Genomic DNA, 21,605 nt, shown 5'->3' with positions numbered 1-21,605 from the left:
AAGTAATAAAATTATTTAAAAATTAAAAGAAAATGATTTGGAGTGGAAATTTTGAGTACGGTACCAACGCAATTCTATTCGTAATCGAAATTTTAGATAGTTACCAAACGGCTTAAAATGCTTAAAATTGTCGGGGGAACAAAATAAAAAGAATTATTTATGATTAGAAATTGTTTATGGGAATATAATCGTTACCAAACATGCTCTTAGTTATCCCGAACGAGTCTATCCAGCAAGCAAGCTCAGCATGTCATATGTGTGTTTATTTTTGGTGGGCAATAGGCACGTTCAAAATTTTAAGAGAGAAAAATCTCAGCGAGGAATCTTTTTCCTCTGTCGACGATCCATTTTCATCTACTTCATCACGTTGCGTTGTGCATAAGATAAGCAATAGCATACTTGTGTTAGCACACCCATTGTTCTGTCCCTGGAACAATCTTTTCATTTCCTTATGCAATTCGCTCCATTTATGCACCCTTCGTTAGTCTAAAGCTTGGAAGAGCTACACCTTGACCAAGCCCTCTCACCCTGACGATCATTCCAAGAGCATTTTTCAAAGTCTTTAACTGAGATGGAACGCCAAAGTAGCTCACAGAGAATCATGGGCTTATAAATAGATGAGAGTAAGCACCATTTCTTGCCAAACAAAAGCCACCAATCCAAGAGCATTTTTTAAAGTCCCCCACAATGCTTCTGATCCTTTCTTCTCTCCTCCTCCTCCTCGTGCTCATGCAAATTTCGAAAAGAAGTTCAAAGCTAAAGTATCTCCCACCAGGGCCTGAAAAGTTGCCCCTCATTGGAAATTTGCACCATATGATTGGCTCACTGCCACACCATCGTTTGAGAGACCTAGCCAAAACATATGGATCCATTTTCCATCTTCAACTTGGTGAGATGTCGGTCGTAACTATTTCTAGTCCCGACTTAGCCAAGGAAGTTTTCAAGACCCACGAACTCGCCTTCGCTCAACGCCCATTATTCTCATATGTAGAGATGAGCATTTTCCCTAGCCCGACCTTTCTCCCATATGGAGAAGAATGGAGACAGTTGCGTAAGATTTTCGTCATGGAACTCTTAGGTGGTCAGCGTGTTCGATCTTTTAAATCGATTAGAGAAGAGGAAACCAGGAGTCTCATCAGCTACATACGTTCGTTGTCGGGATCGCCTTTCAATCTCAGCAAAAAGATGGGTGCTTTCACAAACAGCATAGTCTCCAAGGCAGCTGTTGGCCATAAGAACAAACAAGAGGAATTCATTTCTGCTGTCCGAGAGATGGTAACGTTTACTGGAGGCTTTAGTGTGGCGGACGTTTTCCCTTCACTCAAATTTCTTGCCAACATAGTTGGGCTTTATTCGAAGTTCAAGATGCTGCAGAAAAAGAACGATAAGATTCTTGATAGCATTCTCAATGACCATCAGACCAGAAGAGATCAGGCCTTAAGAAACAAGGAAAATACATTTGGAAGAGAAGACATACTCGATGCGCTTTTGGGAATTCGCACGACCAATGAGTTCGGCTTGAATCTGACAGACAGGGAGATAAAAGGCATTATTGTGGTACGTGTGCTTTAAGCGTCGCTCTTCTTTAGTGAACTAATTGATGTTAGCTAGTCTTTCTAATATCTCCAGGATCAATGTTGATTTTGAATGGCACATCATTGTCGCAGGACTTGTTTGTGGCCGGGAGCATCACTACGTCAACGCTTCTCGAATGGGCAATGGCTGAATTAATCCGAAATCCCAAAGTGATGGCCAGGGCACAAGCTGAGGTGAGAGAAGTCCTAAAAGGAAAGGGTCACGTAGAAGAATCAGACCTCAATAAACTCAACTACTTGAAAGCAATCATTAAAGAATCCTTTAGGCTGCACCCTCCTGTTCCATTAATTCCCAGAGAAGCCACTAAAGAATGTAAGATCAATGGATACAAAATACCAGTGAATTCCAGAATCCTCATCAATGTAATGGCGATTGGAAGAGATCCAAATTATTGGGCAGATCCGAGAAATTTGAACCAGAGAGGTTTCTTGAATCTCCATTAGATTTTCTGGGGACAAATTTCGAGCTTCTTCCGTTTGGATCCGGTAAGCGGTCGTGTCCTGGCATTGCATTTGCCAATGCAAGCATTGAATTCATATTAGCGGCATTGCTATATCATTTTGATTGGCAATTGCCAGAGGGAGAAGCCATGGAAGAACTTGACATGACCGAAGCTTTTGCCGCAACAGTCACGAGGATGCACAATTTAAATGTGATTGCCTTTCCCTTTACCCCCATGGTCGCAGCATGACAAGAATACGTTGTGTTAAAACAAGCTAGGTGCCAACGTAAACTTCATGTAAAGCCATGCGAATTTGCTTCTGATTATTTCTCCGTGTATCTGTTCATGCCGTGTTACAAATAAAACCAACTTTCAAATAATCTTTGGTGTCCACCTCTGGCTCTAAGTTGCTATCCTACTCTCAAATCTAAATCATGTCTAACTTAATGAAGTAGTCGAAGGGGTACAGGTGACGTTTGCATTTCGATTACAGCCATTATTTTCAGTACATTTCTTCGGGGAAATTGGCAATAATAACGTAACAGGGAAGAATTGTCAAATATAATTTATCTTTTGTTTCCAATAATTTACGTATCTAGGTTCTTTGAGCATCAAATCAATCCCTAATGTATGCGTTGACCCATCCAAACCATCATGTAGAATAACAAGCAAATGCTTATATCGAAACTTTTGAGCATCATAAGAGCGGATGGTCCCACAAATCAAAAAAGATTGCGGGATTTTTGAAGTTGCAATGTTTGATATCAAATTCACTCGTTTTCCTTGATTTCCGAGCTGTTAATGATTTCAGACGTGTTTTACAGATTTTCAAGGTGTGTTTTGAAGACTTTTCCCTCTATCAATATTTTTCCTTAATTCTGTTATCTGATTATTTTTTAAAGGGTGACCTTCCTATAAATAGTTACTTAAGATAATGTAAACCGCACTTAATTATTCAAATAAAAAATTATCTTTTGGAATCCCTTTCTAAGCATTTCTTCTAAGTCAAACCATCACACTGGATTATTATCGGAGAGATTCAGGTTTACACTTTGAAGGTGGCCCCAAGAAAAGAGAACAAAAATTTGATAGTTCAAACTCTTTTAAGTCTCGAAGAGATTGCTCACGAGCAACCCGGTGGGATTATCTACCCAGTGCTATTATTAAAGAAAGGCTCGATCGTCTCAAGACTACTCAATTTAAGAAGATCCTCAACTTTGACTTTGACATTCGCCCCAATATCGAGTGCGAGTAGTTGATAGTCTTTTTGTTTTCATCGATTCAACGGTCCAGATTTTAGATGGGACTGGCCTTGTAAAACAGCCTATTGGACCTTAGAATTTCCCTTCAAATTTACTGTCACTTACTTAAATTTACCATGAGTGGAATAAATTCCCATTTTTGGCGCTCGGATTTTAAATATCTGCCTTAGTCAGAATTCTCTTTCGTTTGTCAAACCATGCCTTTGAACATGGAGAATTATTAGCTTATATTAACTCGAGTTATTCTGCTGATGTGAGGATTGAGTTAAATCTTGCTGAGACCATTTTTAAATTCGATGTTGGTATGCATCTGATTTGAAATAGTTTAATTTTAACGTTCTTCTTTGGACATATATGATGAATACTCAATTATTCTTTTTGGGGAAAATAACATAAATGGTTTATGAACTGTGCCCTAATGTGTAATATAGTCCTTAGACTTTTAATATGTTTCAATGTGATCTCTGAACTATTTGTAAATGTTAAACGTAGTAATTTAATTTGCTCAAATGACAAATTAGACGTAATTTGATTAAGTGAATTATTATATGTTAAGTTGGATTTGTGCATTTGTTTCATGAAAAACCCAAGATTTGAAAAACATTTGTCCAGAATAATCAATTCTATCGCTTACAAAAGTGACTAAATGAAAAATATTTTCATCACCCGTTAGACACAAATTACGGTAGTAATGAAAATATTTTCGGTTAAGTGCTGAAAAGTTGAGCATTGAATTCTTACTTATCCCATTAAATAATTTTTTATAGCTTGATTGAATCATTTAAATTGATGTCAGCGTTACTTGTGATTGTGGGAACCACTAGATTTGATGTTAGCGAATAAGTCAGAATTCAAATGATATTTAATCCTCGGGAAGACAGTGAAGATTTGGTTTCTTACTAGGAGGAGAAGTACGAGAGGGACAGAAAAAGTGGGGTTTGATAAATACGGTTAATTCATATCTTTTGATTGTGTCGGCTTGAACCCTTTTCGGTCTACGTAGGGATAGACTGCATCCTTCTATGCTAAGCTTGTACGCAAAGCTTTTCCAAGGAAGACCGCCGCCATCGAACTTTGACTTCGAGGGTTCTCGATTATCTGGATCATCAAGTACCAATTGAGGAGTATTTTAAGTATGATATAAACGACGACGGTGACTATAAATCAAAAGTTGTCAATTTATATGGCATCAGAGGATGAGGATACAGAGAATGGTAACTCTGGACTTGAGTATTGGTCTTCCGTTTGACAAAGACCTTACGGATTATCATTTGATGCCGGGTGGGCAAATTGATCAGAAATAGTCTAAAATCAGCGGTTTTCTATCGACGCATTCTTTTCTTTAGATTGCGTGTTGACTGGCCGAAGAATGCGTGCCCACATTTATTATAATGTATATTATTAAAAAAAAAGAAAAAGAAAAATATCGAGTGCATCAATTGAATTCTACCCCTCAGATACGTTGCGTGTCAATCTCAGTTGCTTAGTTCAAATTGAATGCATCAATTGAATAATGATAAAACCCGCGTACAAAGGGTAATATACAATTGTCAATACGTGTGAAATCTCCTTCCAAAATAATAAATTTTATGACTTTCATCACCATCCAATTGAAAGATTCATAGGTGACGTGTCGCATTATATAATTGTTCCAAATGAATGAATTTGCGAGTCTATGATGAAGAAAAAAGGAATTGCGGATGATGTAACCTTTACAAATTTGCAAACAACAAACGATTGAGCATGGGTTTTTCAACATTGACTAAATATATAAAATCAATAACGGAAAGTTGAATTTTAGGACCTAAATAATTCCAACCAAAACTCCAATAAAAAAGAAAAATCAATCTTATGTTCAAACCAACTGAAGTGTAAGCCCATATCATTGTTTTAATGGTCATCATATCATCTATCTTAGATTATTCAAAGATAGAGACACGCTTATATTCACGTGGAAACTCTAAAGGTTTAGACTAGAACGCCCTTATCTATCATTTGAAAAGTGTTGTTTTCACGAGGCAAAATGACAGCACCTTCTTTCCCTATTACTGAAAATATGCTGATGCAATTGGGTTCTTGCAACGAAGCATACTTCACGTGAAAATATGCGGATGCAACTGGGTTGTCAGTTAACATTCTTTTAAATGTGGTTGGGAACTATACATTTCTTCTAAATATAATACAGACATAGATTTTACTAAACATGTTTTCAAATTAACAGCAACAGCTCATGGATATATTCCATCTATCTCTATTCAGCAATTAATTATGGTGTCATTACGTTAATTAATCTAAATCGCTTAAATCAGATCAAATGTAAAGATAACAACCGCTGATAATGATGATACATGCAGGCTCACCCCATCTCGACCATTAAATCGCGTGTGTCCCACGTGAGATCCATGCTATTCAATGACCGAGAAGAAATGGACTCGATCAAATGCTTTGAGTGTACAAAAGAACTTTTTTCACCTAACAAGCCACATAGCACTTTTAAGCCATTAAATATGTTAAGAAGATCTGGGTGCGGAACAATGTAACGGTGATTTGGCATGTTTGGAAATTCAACGTGAATTTTGTTCAAGGTTTGGAGTTGTTGGAGTCCAAAAAGTCCTCAATTTTATATTTGTTTTCAATACTTAGTCAATATTGATGAGCCCAAACTCAATTTTTCAATATTTGTGAATTTTAAAACCATATTTAGAGATAAGAAGTCGTCATTGATAAGCGATTGATAGGATTCAGAATACCATTGCCGGTTCTCTTTAGGTTGTGGAAGGTAAAGGCAATGACCATAGATGGTGCCATACCTTATTACCTTTGACACGGTTTCTAGGCCTTTGGAGAGGTACTTCATGTATTATTAAATATGAAAACAATGATAGTAGATTATAAAAGTTAATTTTATGTTCGGGTCTAGACCTTTTTTATACCAAAAAATAAAATAAAAATATGAGTGAAACAAACACGTCCTTCGTAGGGGCATGTTATTAATTCGAAGTAACACCCGTTAATAGTTAGGGAATAAAATAAGATGTGGGAGAAATGGGTCTTTCACATCATAAGCATTAGTCTGAGAATATCTATATCGATTGAGATCACAGAATAGTAAACAGCAAGCTAATGTGAGCATGTTGGAGAATTTAAATTTTAACTGGATTTTCTTTCTTAGGGTCGATTGGAATTTTTTGAGCTGCAGCATTGCTAAGAATCACTTAATGAAAAATTCTTTAAAACATACGACTGGGTCGTTCACACATCATTATACAACCATTGTTAGATATATAACAAAAGCAATAATTCAAGTCAAATGTCAAACTGTCTAAAAGTCTCGTCCATGCAAGGATGCGAGAGCCCATATTCAAGCAAGAAATATAATTTGACTGTACAAATTGGCCACATCAACATCATCACAAAGCCCTGTACCAATTTAAGTAACATAATAAGCAATGATGTCAGATCAACGCATACACTAAAAGCTAATGTGCATATGTAGAGAAATATCGCCGTCACTCTCTATATATTAGACACAAATAATTTAATTCCTCATTATTCAAAAGAATCTTTTCACAAGCAACTAATAAGCCGTGCATCACTGACTCTACATCCCACAAGCAAGTCAGTCAAAATTGCCACAAGGACTCCATTACAAAATGATTAAAAAGTTAATGATTAAATTAGTCTAATTAAAAAGCTTAAGACTAAATTGGGCATCGTACAATAGGTATAGAGACAGCATCTTTTGTTTTTGTTTTCTTCTTTTTATTTTTATTTCTTTTGGCTAAGTGAAACACCCCTTTTGATGTTTCTCATTATTTGAAAAACAATTATAGTAGGGAACGGATTACTCATGTGTGCCCAAGGAAGACCGTAGGTTTTTAAATAGTTCAAAACATCTGCATGCCATCAGCATAAAATTTAAAATGGTTTCCAGTTTCAACACAACTAATTGAAGTGGACATCAAAATTCAGATGAGACTAAAGAGATTTCTCTTAACGGTCAAAGCACGTTTTGGTCCGTCGTCACTAAAAGGAATAATGGCACGTGGGCTTAAGTAATCTATGCTTAAAATGCCGTGCAAGTTTCATATATGACTCCATTTGAATATGTAATTACATACCTAAACTTCTGGGATAGAGGTGCTCCTTTAATCCTTTAATCTTTTAAACCAATATAACTTGGTACAATACCATATATCTTCCACACACATCAATTTTGGAATGCTTTGTTATTATGATTTCCTTATTGTACTAAATAACCAATATAAACTTTCGTAGAATATATCATATCTTCGGCACATTTCGATTTTGTACGCTTCAGATCTTTATCTTTTTGTAATTGCTTTCCTCATATTAATTATTCTTTCAAATCGCTCCTATTTATGTTCTTTTAATTATAACATTTCCCATGTCTCTATCATCTACAATAACTTGTACTTTTTTTTTTTATAAACTAAATCAGATCATTGATCATAATATCTGTATTACTTTTGTACACAGCTTTTTTTTTTTTTTTCCTTCAAAAACCTTTGACCTGCATATGTGCATGCTTTAGACTCCAGTGTTTCTTTTTTTCCACAACACATCTTTGAATTTGGGTAACAAACAACAGTTTCAATTTTGCTGAACTCGTGTTTGCATTTTCTATGGGACATCCGTGTGAACAGCTAAAATGCTTCTTTTCTCTATTGAAATCTTAAAAATGAAAATTGGTTCCCTTTATTTTATTTGGAAATATTTTCTTGAGTGATATTCAAACATAGCCTCATGATAATTTTCAAATATTTAGTAGAGCTAATTAGTTGAAATTCTAAAAAATTCTCAAGTACCAATTGAAGAATCGGACAAGATGCTCTTTACAACGTCGACATAAGCATAGCATAACATATCCCCTCAAAGAGCACATTGATTAGGTTAATGCTTGCATCAGGATAGTTGACATTTGACATGGGACTTGGGGTTTTTTTTTTTTTTTTCCCGGGTTGTTGTGACGGAGGACAAGTGTTCAAGTAATTTGATTTACAGCGTCCGCTCGTCGAGGGCAACGAGAAGACTTATCACAATAAGTTCAGCTTCTTTAAAAATGAAATATAAAAACAATGAAAATTGAAAGAGACGTGAATTTATACGTGTGTTGTACATTATGTAGCTCAGTGGGATGGCACACACGACAGCAACCGAAGTTCTTTTGCAATAGTAAAAAACAAAACCTAGGATAAAATTCTCGCAGTTAGATTGGGTAGCAAAAATTTGTAAGAAATTGACGAGAGATATTCTTTTCAATAATCACAAGTAGCATAGCCACGCTGGCTTGCTATCCTCCGTTGTGCTGTGGTCGCTTGATATTTCTCCGTCCCTCTTTCCGATTTAGTCAGATCTGAGTTCGTTCCAATTAGATCGGCTTTTATATATGCAAACTTCATAAGTTTTTCTTGTATTCTTCAAAGTTTGATGTGATTCACACCTATATTTGTTGAAAAAACACTCGGAGAAATACATGTAGATTATGACGGACCATGGTTTGATTAATGAACATATTTATACAACTTGCTTTGCCTATGGAAACGAACTAACAACAAATACAAACCGTTTCCCAATAACAATGTCATTATATATAGCACTAGGGGGGCAATAAAAGAAACATACAAGCAAAGGGGAACCCCTAAAGTTCAAAAATTACTTCGTCCGCTAGGCATTTAAATCTCGATGCATCACTAAATGAATGTACAACAGGTCATATACAAATGTCACGATTACATTTGTCCATTAATCCATATAGATCGACATTTATGTTGACGGGGGTTGAGGATTCCTCCCAAAGTCAAATAGATCGACATTGATGAAGGCAATCAACAAGAGCTGATTTGTATGATCCTTTATGTTCTTTAGATCATGCAATGTTTACTCAACCCATAAACAAAAAATTACCATAAGGAGAAAGTCCAACTAAACGAAGAAGTGTCGCACACAAGCGCGAAAATTGACAAGTAATAGTAAAGAAGATCGAATTTGCATGAGAGAGGTATTTCGATTGTTTGAACTTGATATTGGAAGAGGTGCTTGAAGGATTGTGAAGGAGGGGTACTGGACTTCAACCATAAATGACAATGCCTTGGGGATTGTCCAACCGAATAAATAAATTATAAAAGAATGGAAAGGCCTTTCATCTTGCCCAATTTGTCCTTTGATTCCCTTTAATTTCAATTGCATTTTTCTTACTCAATCTTCTTATATGATTGATAGCATCATATCTGCCACATCATTTAATAATAGCACTTTTTTTTAAATAAGAGAATCTGAGCAAGAATAGCATATTCCCTCAAATGAGCACATTATGTAAATTATAAGAAGCTTTTTTGCACGAACAAGGAAAATGACCGAAAAAAAACTCACATGGCCTATAAAAGGTTTACATGAGCATATAACTTGCACGAACAAGGTAAATGACCGTAAGAAAACACACGTGGCTGTATATAACGTTTACGTGAGCACACATATAACTTCACACTGCTTTCTTTACTGCAACATATTCTTTTCAAGCTGCAACAGTGGGAATATAGGGAATGGCAATCACATTTAAACTGTTCATCCTCGTGACTGTTCCTGCAAAAGCTTCGGTCATGTCAAGTTTTTCCATGGCTTCTCCATTTGGCAATTTCCAGTCGAAATGATATAGCAATGATGCTAATGTAACTTCGATGTTTGCATTGGCTAATGCAATGCCAGGACATGCCCTCCTTCCGGATCCAAATGGGAGAAGCTCAAAGTTTGTCCCTATAAAATCCATTGTAGATTCGAGAAACCTCTGGTTTAAACTTCTCAGGATCTGTCCAATGATGCGGATCTCTTCCTATCGCCATTACATTAGTAAGGATTCTTGAGCTCGCCGGAACTTTGTATCCGTTGATTTCAGGCAGAAGTACACCACAAGTGCCATAACTTGGCACGCCGGGACACTTAAGTGCCATAACTTCAAAACGGTACACTTAAGTGCCACTTTTTTTTTCGAGTGGGACACTTAAGTGCCACCTCCGGCGACCCTTGCCGGAAATCCTACGTGGCAATATTTTATTACTATTTTTTGCCAACGTGGCTCGCCGGAGAGCTGAGTCGGCCCTCACTCACCAGAAACGACGTCGTCTGCGCATAATAAAAGCCCCAAATCTTCCAAAAACGACGTCGTCTCTCCCAAATGCCCCAAATCTAAAACCCTAAATCGGCCAAAATCCCTATTGAAGTGCTCGAATTGAAGTCTCGAACCCTAATTTTCATTTGCCCAAAATTCCTTCGTCGAATCTTGGAAATGGAGAGCAGGACTCGTAGCAGCGCCTCAATTTCCTCTCACCGAAGCGAAGGAGAAGGTCAGCGTTTCTGTTTTTGTGGGTTACCGAGTCCAAGAAGAACATCGTGGACTCAAATCAATCCTGGGAGAAGATTTTATGGATGCGCCCGATATAAAGAAGCGTCGAAGTGCAAATACTTCAAATGGATCGATGAGAAGTTTCTCGACCGAGCGACGAGGTGATATTGGATCTACTTCATAAAAGACAGCAATCTCCATCTGTGTTCGTGGACGACTTGGACGATGTTGACTCAATGCAAGCTCAAGTGTCTTCAGTTAAACTTTTGAAGAATGAAGTCTCAATGCACGCTCAAGCATCTTCAACTAAACCTTTCAAGAATGAAGTTCCAATGATGAAAATTGAACGAAAGTGTTACCAAGCGTGTATTATGGTGTTGTTTTGCTGTTTATTGTACTTTATGATGAAATGTAAAGTACTTGAAAATGAGAAAAAGTTTCTCCGACTGCCATAGTTAAAAATGGTGTTGTTGTGGAACAAGATCATTGTTGCTTTGTTGTTGTTTGTTCTGTCGTATGGACTTGCCATAAGTTTACCATCGTCTTCTCTGTTTTGATGCAGAATCATCTTCTCTGTTTTGATGCAGACCAACATATACACAAGACAAACATGAATGATTACCCGAGTGCCATAGGTTGTATTTAGTATCACGTAAGTGCTAGTCGCGATGAAAAAAAGATCACTTAAGTGTCAAGTTATTGTTAAAGTGATCGGTTAAGTGTCACTTGTAGTTAAAAGTGAACAGTTAAATGTCAAGTTTTTTAAGAATAGGATCAGTTAAGTGCCAATTTTTTTGTGGGTTTTCTGTAAAAATTGCGCCAGCCACCAGCACCGGCGACACCACCAACCATCACCACTAGCCACACTACGCACTAGGCGCTCCAGCCACCACAATGCTGGTGGTGTTGCTGCACAAGATACTAGTGCAAGCTTAGCCTTGCACTAGTTTGCACCAGTACACATGGTGTAAGATGTGCAACCGCACACTTGTACCCTTGTAGGTGCAGCGCTTAAGCCTATAACCCCCACCACAAACCAATAATCACCAGGCATCACCACCAGCCACACCAAAGACCCCAGCCACCACATTAGCACCCCAAGAACAAACTGACTACCACCAAACATCACCATCCACCATCACCAGATACACCAGCACTCCAGCTAACACCACAGAACACCAACAGCAGCAACAACAAGTAAAAGCGGAATCCATGATAAACAACAACATAAATTGACAAGCAGCACAAGATCATTTCATTGATATTTCATCAAGTCTGAGTCGACAACATCAATGAATGACAAACTAAAGAAAAGTTTCAAAACAAAAAGATAACCATCCGAGACTTTCTATATGCACGACAACATCATCGTTTACATGACTGTTTTTACTCCTAAGATCCACAAATATCACATCTCATCTCATCAATCAATATGCACGACACCCCCTGTTCGTCCTCCTTTCGATGGGCCTTTCACTTGATTCATAATTCTGGCACTCTTTCTAACTGGACGTGCAACTTCTTCTTCAACCTTCTCAGTATCCACTGACTCAGATGGAGCTGCAAATGTCCTAGGCCGAATTGAATCAAAAGGAGCTGGAGCTGGAGCTGGGTTCTTTCTCTTATTTTTTGTTGGCACAGTTGATGTTGATGTTTTCTTTTTTGTTGGTGCAGCCGTCGATTCTTGAGTTGGGCCTGAGATAAGAACTTCTGAACTTCTCCCAGGCTAAAAAAAAAACAATAAATTGTTAGCAAAAATCTACAGCATAAATTAAATTAAATGCAGCCAATAAAACTTACATTGAGAATGACTGTTCCAAGTATGCTCATCTCGTATAAAGGCCATAGCCATATTGTCTTAACCTCGTCCCAAGTGCCCCTCTTGTTTGCAAGTGGAGGTCCCTACACTCTTTATTAAAGAAAAGAAAAGAAAAGAAGAAGAGAGAGGGAAGATGCGGTCAAACGACAGCCTGCAGCTTGAAAACAAGAGGCCTCAGGACAAGGACAAATAAAAATAAAGATGGGACCCGACAACTGCTTTGATTATGCCATCGCATTTCTTTAAAATATGGAGAGATTCCTCAGCATGGGTCCTCAACAATGCAATTTATAAAAAAAATATCCAGAACTCCCCATCCCCACAACCTTCGATTCGAACATGTGCAAAGTCCAATACTCTGAACCCTAACAATCACCAATCATCACACATTTCACATCCGACCACTACAAATTACTTTCGCACATCACAATTCAACACCCTGAATGAATCACACATCACAGTGGATGAGGCGACGTCGAGCCCTACACTGAACCCTAATTTTCCCCCCGCCGAGCCCTACACCGTGCCTATATTTCAATGCCGCTCCTAAACTGTCAATTCGAACCCCCCAATAGGATTGTAGCACTACATCTCAGTCATAAATCTCACATCAAGCCTGACCTTTCCTAGCCGACCCCCAAATTTGAAGTCCGAGCCCTAATAAACGAGTCGGAGCCCTAATTTCACCACAGGGGAGAGGAAGAAGAGAAAAAACCTGAGCAAATCGACGACGGCGAGCGATGACGGCGCTCGACGACGGCGAGCGACGACGGCGAGCGACGACGGCGAGCGATCACCTGCGAACGGCGAGCTGTGAACGGCGATGGATGGAGAGGACGTCAGACCTAGTGTGAACTGACGAAATGTTAAAATCCAAATAAACCAAACGAGATCGTTTATCACTAACGAAAAACGACGTTGTTTAGTTTGGCCAAATGCACAATGGATGGGGCGACGTCGTTTTCCTCCTCCACGTGTGCTTTTTTTTTTTTGAAAAATTGCCACATCAGTTAAGCAAGTCGCCGGAAAAGGCCACGTCTGCATTTTGACCGGTTTTTGGCCGGATTGGCACTTAAGTGTCCCATTTTACTCCGATGATGGCACTTAAGTGTACCATTTTAAAGTTATGGCACTTAAGTGTCCCGGTGTGCCAAGTTATGGCACTCCAGGTGTCCCTACCTCGTTGATTTCACGTTCTTCAGTTGCTTCTCTGGGGATCAAAGGAACAGGAGGGTGGAGCCTAAAAGATTCTTTAATTATTGAAAGCAAATACTTGAGTTTATTGAGTTCTGATTCTTCTAAGCAACCCTTTTCTTTTAGGACTGCTCTCACCTCGGCTTGGGCCTTGGCCATCACTTTCGGATTTCGGATTAATTCTGACATTGCCCATTCAATAAGTGTCGACGTGGTGATGCTCCCGGCAACAAATAAGTCCTACAATTTGCAGTGTGTTAATTGACTTGTCAGTAAGTTCAGGAAAGTTCACCTTTGAATTTCTACTAGAGTGAAGTGACAAATCTTTCTAATTCTTAGAAAACCCCTTTTATGTATTGGTCACCACTAAATATACTAATTTTAATTTACTAATTAAGTTGTCTTAGAATACATTAATGCATACATACCATAATGATGCCTTTAATCTTCCTGGTTGTCAGATTCAAGCCAAGCTCATTGGTCTCCCGGAGTCTTAAGAGCACGTCAAGTATATCTTCTCTTCCGCATGTATCATCCTTGCTTCTCAAGGATTGTTCTCTTCTCATGATCTCACGATCATCGAGGATGCTATCAAGAATGCTATCGATCTTTCTTTGCAACATCCTGAACTTGGAATTCATTCCCGTCATGTCGGGAAGAAATTTGAGAGAAGGGAAAATGTCTGACACGCTAAAGCCCCCGGTAAAAGATATCGCCTCTTCGACCGCTGAAATGAATTCCTCTTGTTGTTTGCAGTTTTGGCCGATGGCTGCCTTGGAGACTATGCTATTTGTGAAGGCATGGATTTTCTTGCTGAGATTTAAAGGCGAACTGGACAAGGAGCGGATGTAGTTGATGAGATTGCTCGTTTCCTCTTCTCTAATTGATTTAAAAGATCGAACACGCTGACTGCCGAGGAATTCCGTAACGTAAATCTTACGCAATTGTCTCCACTCTTCTCCAAATGGATAAAAGATTGGACTTGGGAAAATGCTCATCTCTGTATACGAGAAAGATGGTCGTTGTGCGAACGCGAGCTCCTGGGTCTTGAAAACTTCTTTGGCTAAGTCGGGACTAGATATAGCCACCAGCGAGATCTGACCCAGTTGAAGATGGAAAATGGGTCCATATGTCTGGGCAAGGTCTCTCAGGCGATGGTGAGGTAGTGCACCGATCATATGGTGCAAATTCCCTATGAGCGGCAATTTTTTGGGCCCTGGTGGGAGATGCTTCAGCTTTGAACTTCTCTTGGAAAACTTGATGAGGAAGAAGAGGAAGAGGAGAGAAGAAAGGATGAGAAGAAGCATTGTGGAAGACTTAGAACAATGCTCTTGGGTTGGTGGCTTTTGTGTGGTGAGAAATGGTGCTTACCCTCTTGGTTAGATCTTATATTATTTAGACGAGAATGATTGGGTGATAATTTTTAATCTATCATGAGAATAATAGTCTATTTTGGACAATAAAATATTAAATAAAAAATAATTATAAATTGTTTTGAGTTTACTCATTCAAAAATTTGTGACTCACAACAAGCTATTATTTTCACACTAGCCAAAGACCGTTATACTAGCAAAATCTGAAAATTAAAATCAGAACAGACTCCTTACTTGTGAAAACAATACAAATGAGCAATATTATTACAAAATCTTTTCATGCAGAAGATTTCCACTTTCACTAACCAAACCCCTTTTTTTGTTAAAAATAAAGAAGGAGAATGTCTTCACGAATAAACCAATGATGGGCCACAAAATAATTCAGGGGATGCTACTTATAAACGAGTGTATTTATAGAGAGCTCTTTCAAACTCTTGTTGTCCACGCAGTGATCCAAAATTCCTGACCCTTTCTACTCACGGTTTCTCCTCAAGAATTAGAAGAAACCCCCTCGTCGAGAACAATCATCTCTCAGTTGCGGGGGACGATGATGTTTCCCATGTTGGAGATTGCGATGGGCCTAGCGGCTCTTATTGTTTTTGCAGTTTTCCATTGGAAGCTAAAATGGAGAAACCGTTCTAACATTGGGAAGCTTCCTCCAGGCTCCATGGGGTTGCCATACATAGGAGAGACGATCCAGTTCTTCATTCCTAGCAGATCCAGAGACATGCCTCCTTTCATAAAGAAGAGAGTTAAAAAGTACATCGAGTGATTCATATCATAGATTTATCCAGCAACTTTATGTTTCGATTGTTGTTATTCGTGCATGTTTTAATGTTTAAACTTCACTCTTTGGGGATTATTCTTTTCAGGTATGGAACCTTGTTTAAAACAAGCTTGGCTGGTCGTCCTGTGGTGGTATCGTCAGATCCAGAGTTCAATAAATTTGTTCTTCTCCAGGAAGGAAAGTCCGTGGAGACATGGTACTTGGACTCCTTTTCTAAGCTTGTGGGTCATGATACGCAAGACTTGGAAGTCAAGACTAATGCAACCGGGTACATCCACAAACACCTCCGATATTTGATCTTAAATCACATGGGTTCTGAGAGCCTCAAAGGCGAGCTTCTTCGTCAGATTCAAGCCATGACTGAGACAACGCTAGATGCTTGGTCAGCTCAAGAATTTGTAGATGTCAAGCATGAGTGTGCCCTGGTAAGCATTTCCGAAGCTAATGTTCATCTAAAACCTAACCACACTTTTCTAAACCCCAGATTTATGTGTGTATGAATGAAATGAGGGCATGAAGTCATTGACTGTGCAAATTATTAATGTTCTCTCATCATTGGCCGCCGGCTGCACATGAGTTTTGCAGATGATATTCAAGTTTACGTCAAAGCTTCTCCTAGGTTATGATGCTGAAAATTCAGGAAAAAATGTTACGGAGGATTTCCACACTCTCATGGATGGCCTCATGTCCCTTCCGATAAACATTCCAGGCACTGCTTTTCACAAGAGCTTAAAGGTACTGCTACAATTACTAGTTACTGCACGTTGATATCCTCTTAAAATCTCTGTAAAATTAAAAATAAAGATAAAAAAATGTGCAGAGCCAAGAGAAGCTGCTGAATATGATTCGACGGAAGATCGCCGAGAGAATGGCTGCACCGGCAGATGCAAGCAAAGGGGACTTCCTTGACCATATCATTGGGGACATGAAAACCCAGAGCTTTCTTTCAACTAAATTCATCACCTACATAATCATGGTTCTCCTACTTGCCAGCTTTGAGGCCATACCTACCACTGTAGTCATGGCCCTTATACTTCTTACAGAGAACCCTAAAGTGCTTCAAGAGCTGATTGTAAGTAAATCGATTTTATATCACAAGTACTAATTAATCACGCCTTAGCGTGTGCCGTCCCATCTTTCTTTATTTTATTCACAATAACACGTTTTCACCTCCAATTGTATATCAGAAGGAAAATCAGGAAGCCCTTCATAATAGAAGGATTTCGGGCGCAGAAGGAATAACGTGGGAGGAATATAAATCAATGCCATACACTCTGCATGTGAGTTTTTTTTTTTTTTGCTTCTTCTACGATTACGTGTTTATTCTAAGATAAAGTATGACGGCGAATTGTTGGAATGCTAGGTGGTCAATGAATCACTCAGATTGGCCAGCAATATCCCCGGTGTTATGAGAAGAGCAATTAAAGACATTGAATGGAATGGTAAACTTGCCAGATTAGAATGTTTTGCTTGAGCACGCATATATAGGCTAGCTAAGTTTTCAAACGAAAAGAAGTTTATAAGATCTTAGCTTTAGCTTGAAATTGACCAATATGTTCTTTTTTTTTTTTTTTTTAATATATGGGGATTAACAGGATATGTAATTCCGAAAGGTTGGACCATTGTCCTTAGTCAAGTGGGGCTACACCTAAACCCGGAAGTGTATGAAGATCCCCTAGCCTTTAATCCATCTCGATGGGAGGTATTATCGTCATGCATAATTCTCCGCATACAATTAGAGTTAAGTGCATTATAACGATTCAGCTTAAATATTCTGACATTTATTAAACTTTCTTGTTCTTGGGCGTTGGCATTTTTATATTATCAACAGCAAATGGATAGAGCAAACGTCGTGGGAAGATATTATATACCCTTTGGTGGGGGAGGAGGCCATGTGCTGGAGCTGAATTCACCAGAGCTTTCTGTGCAGTATTTCTCCAAGTTTTCGTGACCAAATACCGGTAAAATCACATAAAAATTTATTCATGCTCACTAATTATATTTATTTATTTTCTATTAAACTGTGATGGTCAATATTGGACAGGTGGACAAAGGTGAGGGGAGGAGAAATCATTCGCACTCCTTTTTTAAAGATTGGAGGTGGTTTTGATATCAAGGTCTCCAAGATACAAGGATAAGCGCTCACGGCACAGCCCTGTTGTGAAATATACGTTCTCTCGACTATAGATTGTCGAAATAAGATATTGTGGAAGCTAGTTAAGGATTAAATTTAGCCATATGGTCTCCGGTTTATGAGCACCTGTGTTGCGACCTACCCTCGGGGGGAGGGAGCAGGTTTCAAGTATTGCCTAAAGGACGGGCCTAAGGCCCATGATTAGCGCGGGCTCTCCCAAGCCCATACCCGCGTGACGTTGGGATATTTTTAAGAAATTTTGCACAAAAGGAGTCGCCACTAGCCTATTGGGGTCGGCTAGAAACCAAGTGAGGTATGGGAGTATACCTCACTTCCTACGCAACCAGAGAATCTAGGTTCGGGGACTTGATTACACTAATTAATCAATTGGTGCCCTTTCGGTACCTAATCTTGTTCATTTTAACAAAATGATTTTTGTCAGACAGTTTGGATTAATTTTATAATTGTCCACTAACATACGAGGTGATCATGCGGGTGCGCGATCATTAAAGTAATAATCATAACTATCAAAATCCTAATTGCCATAAAATTAAACACGTGCAATCAAACATAATTAGATATGCAAATTAAACATTTAACATAATCAATATACGAGCACATAAAGGTCTAATAACGCTAAAATGGCAATACATGGCAAGTCCTAATCAAACCCCATCATTTTTGGATTTTCGAAAATTTTTTTTTTTTTTTTTGGATTTTCGAAATTGTTTTAAATTTTTTTAATTTTTTTTTAAAATTTTTAATTTTTAATTTTTAATTAATTTTTTTAAAAAGAAAAATAACTAATTTCTAATTTTTAAATATATTTTTCTGGATTTTCGAAATTCTTTTTAGATTTTTTTTTTTAAAGAAAATATTTTTAAAATTTTAAATTAAATTTAATTTAAAAGGTGAACCGGGTCGGGTTCGGTTCGACCCGACCCGGTCAACGCGGATCGGGTCCGTCGGAGACCGGACCCGGGTCGGTCCAAATGGGGGCCGAACCGGCCCGACTAGCCTTGGTCGGGCCTTTCTTCGGTTCGGATTGGGCCCAACCGGCGGGCCTAATCTAGTCGAATCTTTTTATTTTAGAAAATGAAGCCCACAACTCCCTAAACCCACAATCTCTAAAATCCTTAAGCCCGCAAGCAAAAATAAACCAAGTCCAAAACAAGCCCAAAATTGCTTTAAAAAGAAAAAGAAAAACCTACTGTTTTGCGACCCGCGCCCGATCCGTGCGACCCGGTTCGTGGCCGAAGCCCTACGGCTCCTTGGCGGCGCCGATGACGGCAGCGACGGACTTGACGGCGGCGGCGGCGCGGCGAGTGACAGCGGAGACGCGGCGGGCGATGGCGAGCTTGCGGGGCTCGCGGATTCTGCGCAGTGGAGGCGCGGCAAAGCGGGGCGGAGACGCGGCGGTCTCGAGCTGCTACCGACGGTCGGGCGGACGTTCGGCGCTTCAGCAGCAACGGCGCGAAGGTGCGAGCAACGAGCGCGGGGGTCGGCGGCTCGGTTTGGACGGCGTCGGGTTGAGGCTGAAGCGCAGCGGCGTCGGGGCTCTGGGCAGCGACAACGGCACGGACGGCGTCGCGGCTTCGGGCTCGAGGTCAGCGTTCCGGCGCGGCAGAGCGGGTGGTGGCGGCAAGAACGGCACGAACGGCGACGGCGAGTCTTCTTCCGCCCGAGCTCGCTCTCCTCTCTCTGCTCTCTGTTTGTGCCTCTCCCTCCGGTTCTCTTCTGCTCGCTTGGTGTCGGGAGCTGCAGCGTTTGGGTACTATGGGTCAACGCTCGGAGGGCAGCGGCGGCGTCGCGGCTTCGGGCTGCAGGCGTCGCAAGGGGTAGCGGTGGCGCGGCGAGGGCTACTACCACGACTCCTCCTCCCCTGTGTTTTTCTCTCGTTTTTCTTTCTCTGGGTTTTTTTTTGTGTCCTCGGTCCCCTGTTTCTCTCCCGATCTTCCCTCTGTTTTTTTTCTGTTTCTCCCCCGTTTATGGTGCAGATCCCCCCTGCTTCTCTTCGCGTGCGCGCGAATCAGCTCCGCGTGCGTCCGAATCCGCTCTCCCCAACCCGCTGACCTGCCGACGAGATGATGCTGTCTCCTTCGCCCGCCCGCTTTCGGCTTCGCCATTTCCCCACGCGAACGGCTGCAATCTGCTTCGCTGGTTCCCCGTGCAAAAGAGGGCGGGCCGAGGGAGAAGACAAGGAGGTGGGCCGGGCCAGAGGGAAAAAGAGGGTTGGGCTGTGCGAAGGGGAAGAAAAGAAAAAGAAAAAGTAAATGGGAGGGTTGGGCTTAGGCCCACGCAGGAAAAAATAAAAGGAAAAAAGGGGCCGGGTCGGGCCAAGGCCGGATCCGGCCCGACCCGGACCTCACAACTCTTTTTTTTTTTTTTAAAGGAAATTAATAGCTAAATTTTTTGATTTTGATTTTTGATTGATTTTTTTTATATGCTATTTGAAAGATAAAAAACTAGGTGTCAACAACCTGTAACCTTGTTTCATATGAACACATAAGGTCCTCTTAAGTTGTAATGTCGAGCCCTTTCTACCCTATTATGAACTTCTGATCTTGGATGCTAATAATATACCTGTGTAAGAGCGAGTAAGCGTCCAGCCTCCTCCTATATATTCTTGTTTACCGACGTGGCAAAACAATGACTAATAAAGTAGCAAGATTTGTTGAAGTAGTTTGTTGTGATGAAAAGATATGACTCTTGGTCATAAAAAGAGGTAAAGTGATTGTTGACATGAAAAGCGGTGATGATTTATCATGAAAATAGATAATGGTGGGGACAAGGTACAAATGCCCAAGAGATGTGTCGATTAGTTATCATCTATAGATAGGACTGAATCATCCACTGCTCATCACAACTATTTAAGGATAACAACCGTTCAAAGCTACAACTTTTCTTCGTAACCTCTCTCTTCTTCTCTTTTCATATACACGACTTTGATAACATAATTAAAGTGAAATTCCAGGAGAGAAATTTAGTAGTTGTTGAACTCATTTATTTGTGGCTTTGGTGTATATCATGGAGGTATATTAGTTCTAAACCCCGTAGCAATAATAGTTAGGGCAAATAATACCTTAAGGATAGTGATTGTCATCACGCATCAAAACATCTAATGATCTATAACTATTGTTCTATCTTCATCGGCAATTGAATTTTCCCAACAAAACTGCTATTGTATCATAAATATTTTTTTCCCTAGGTTCCTCTCTATTAAAATAATCATTTACTAAAAAAAAAAAAAAATTAAAAATAGCAAGACAGCAAGAGCATAAATCAAATCACTTTGATTCTGGGAGCCTTAAAGATAAGCAAGCTCCTTTCACAGCTTCTAAGTCATGGTTGAAAAAATCCTCGTGGAATGGCCAACTATGGAATCTATTGATACCAAACGTAATTGCGTCACGATAAATTTTCTTCTCTTAGAATTCGGGGTCACAAGGGCAGAGATTTGGTTATTTGAATGTCCATGGAATATTTTGGGACTCTAACCAAAGTAATTTGCATGCAATTGATGAAATTTGAGCGAATGACCTCCATTCCTTAAGTTGGAAATCCCTTAGAAGCTCCAACCAAGTGCAATAACTATAGGTTAATATATTTAGTGTGACAGTAACTCTAACCAGTTTCAT

At 39.6% G+C, this 21,605-nt stretch overlaps 3 protein-coding genes across 3 annotated transcripts; 2 read left to right on the top strand and 1 right to left on the bottom strand.

Moving 5' to 3' along the window:
• Positions 1-894: 894 nt before the first annotated feature.
• On the top strand, positions 895-2,415 carry LOC104454604 (premnaspirodiene oxygenase). Its single transcript, XM_010069508.3, is given in 3 exon segments — positions 895-1,557; positions 1,668-1,995; positions 1,998-2,415. Coding segments are annotated over 3 exon segments (1,281 nt in total). The 3' UTR covers positions 2,288-2,415.
• A 7,646-nt stretch (positions 2,416-10,061) lies between these two features.
• On the bottom strand, positions 10,062-15,021 carry LOC120296250 (premnaspirodiene oxygenase-like). The gene is made up of 3 exons (XM_039317993.1): positions 14,102-15,021; positions 13,668-13,913; positions 10,062-10,208 (listed from the first exon to the last, which is right to left on the bottom strand). Exons 1-3 carry the CDS (start codon positions 14,978-14,980, stop codon positions 10,062-10,064), a joined length of 1,272 nt encoding a protein of 423 aa, XP_039173927.1. The 5' UTR covers positions 14,981-15,021.
• A 445-nt stretch (positions 15,022-15,466) lies between these two features.
• On the top strand, positions 15,467-18,090 carry LOC104454597 (cucurbitadienol 11-hydroxylase). The gene is made up of 9 exons (XM_010069502.3): positions 15,467-15,805; positions 15,919-16,258; positions 16,419-16,568; positions 16,654-16,905; positions 17,021-17,113; positions 17,197-17,275; positions 17,429-17,535; positions 17,665-17,794; positions 17,878-18,090. The coding sequence occupies exons 1-8, from the start codon at positions 15,594-15,596 to the stop codon at positions 17,782-17,784; spliced, it is 1,353 nt and encodes a 450-aa protein (XP_010067804.2). The 5' UTR covers positions 15,467-15,593; the 3' UTR covers positions 17,785-17,794; positions 17,878-18,090.
• Positions 18,091-21,605: the final 3,515 nt, after the last annotated feature.

The sequence above is a fragment of the Eucalyptus grandis genome, chromosome 7, assembly GCF_016545825.1.
Source record: "Eucalyptus grandis isolate ANBG69807.140 chromosome 7, ASM1654582v1, whole genome shotgun sequence".
NCBI classification, from domain to species: domain Eukaryota; kingdom Viridiplantae; phylum Streptophyta; class Magnoliopsida; order Myrtales; family Myrtaceae; genus Eucalyptus; species Eucalyptus grandis.
This window is presented reverse-complemented; position numbering and strand designations above follow the sequence as displayed.

Coding starts and splice junctions, on each gene's coding strand:
- LOC120296250 (XM_039317993.1), bottom strand. CDS start 14,980: ATGCTTCTTCTCATCCTTTCTTCTCTCCTCTTCCTCTTCTTCCTCATC. Junction 13,914..14,101: donor AGATTAAAGGCATCATTATG/GTATGTATGCAT, acceptor TGCAAATTGTAG/GACTTATTTGTTGCCGGGAG. Junction 10,209..13,667: donor AAGCAACTGAAGAACGTGAA/ATCAACGAGGTA, acceptor CTTCTGCCTGAA/ATCAACGGATACAAAGTTCC.
- LOC104454597 (XM_010069502.3), top strand. CDS start 15,594: ATGATGTTTCCCATGTTGGAGATTGCGATGGGCCTAGCGGCTCTTATT. Junction 16,906..17,020: donor AAGTGCTTCAAGAGCTGATT/GTAAGTAAATCG, acceptor ATTGTATATCAG/AAGGAAAATCAGGAAGCCCT. Junction 17,114..17,196: donor CAATGCCATACACTCTGCAT/GTGAGTTTTTTT, acceptor TTGGAATGCTAG/GTGGTCAATGAATCACTCAG.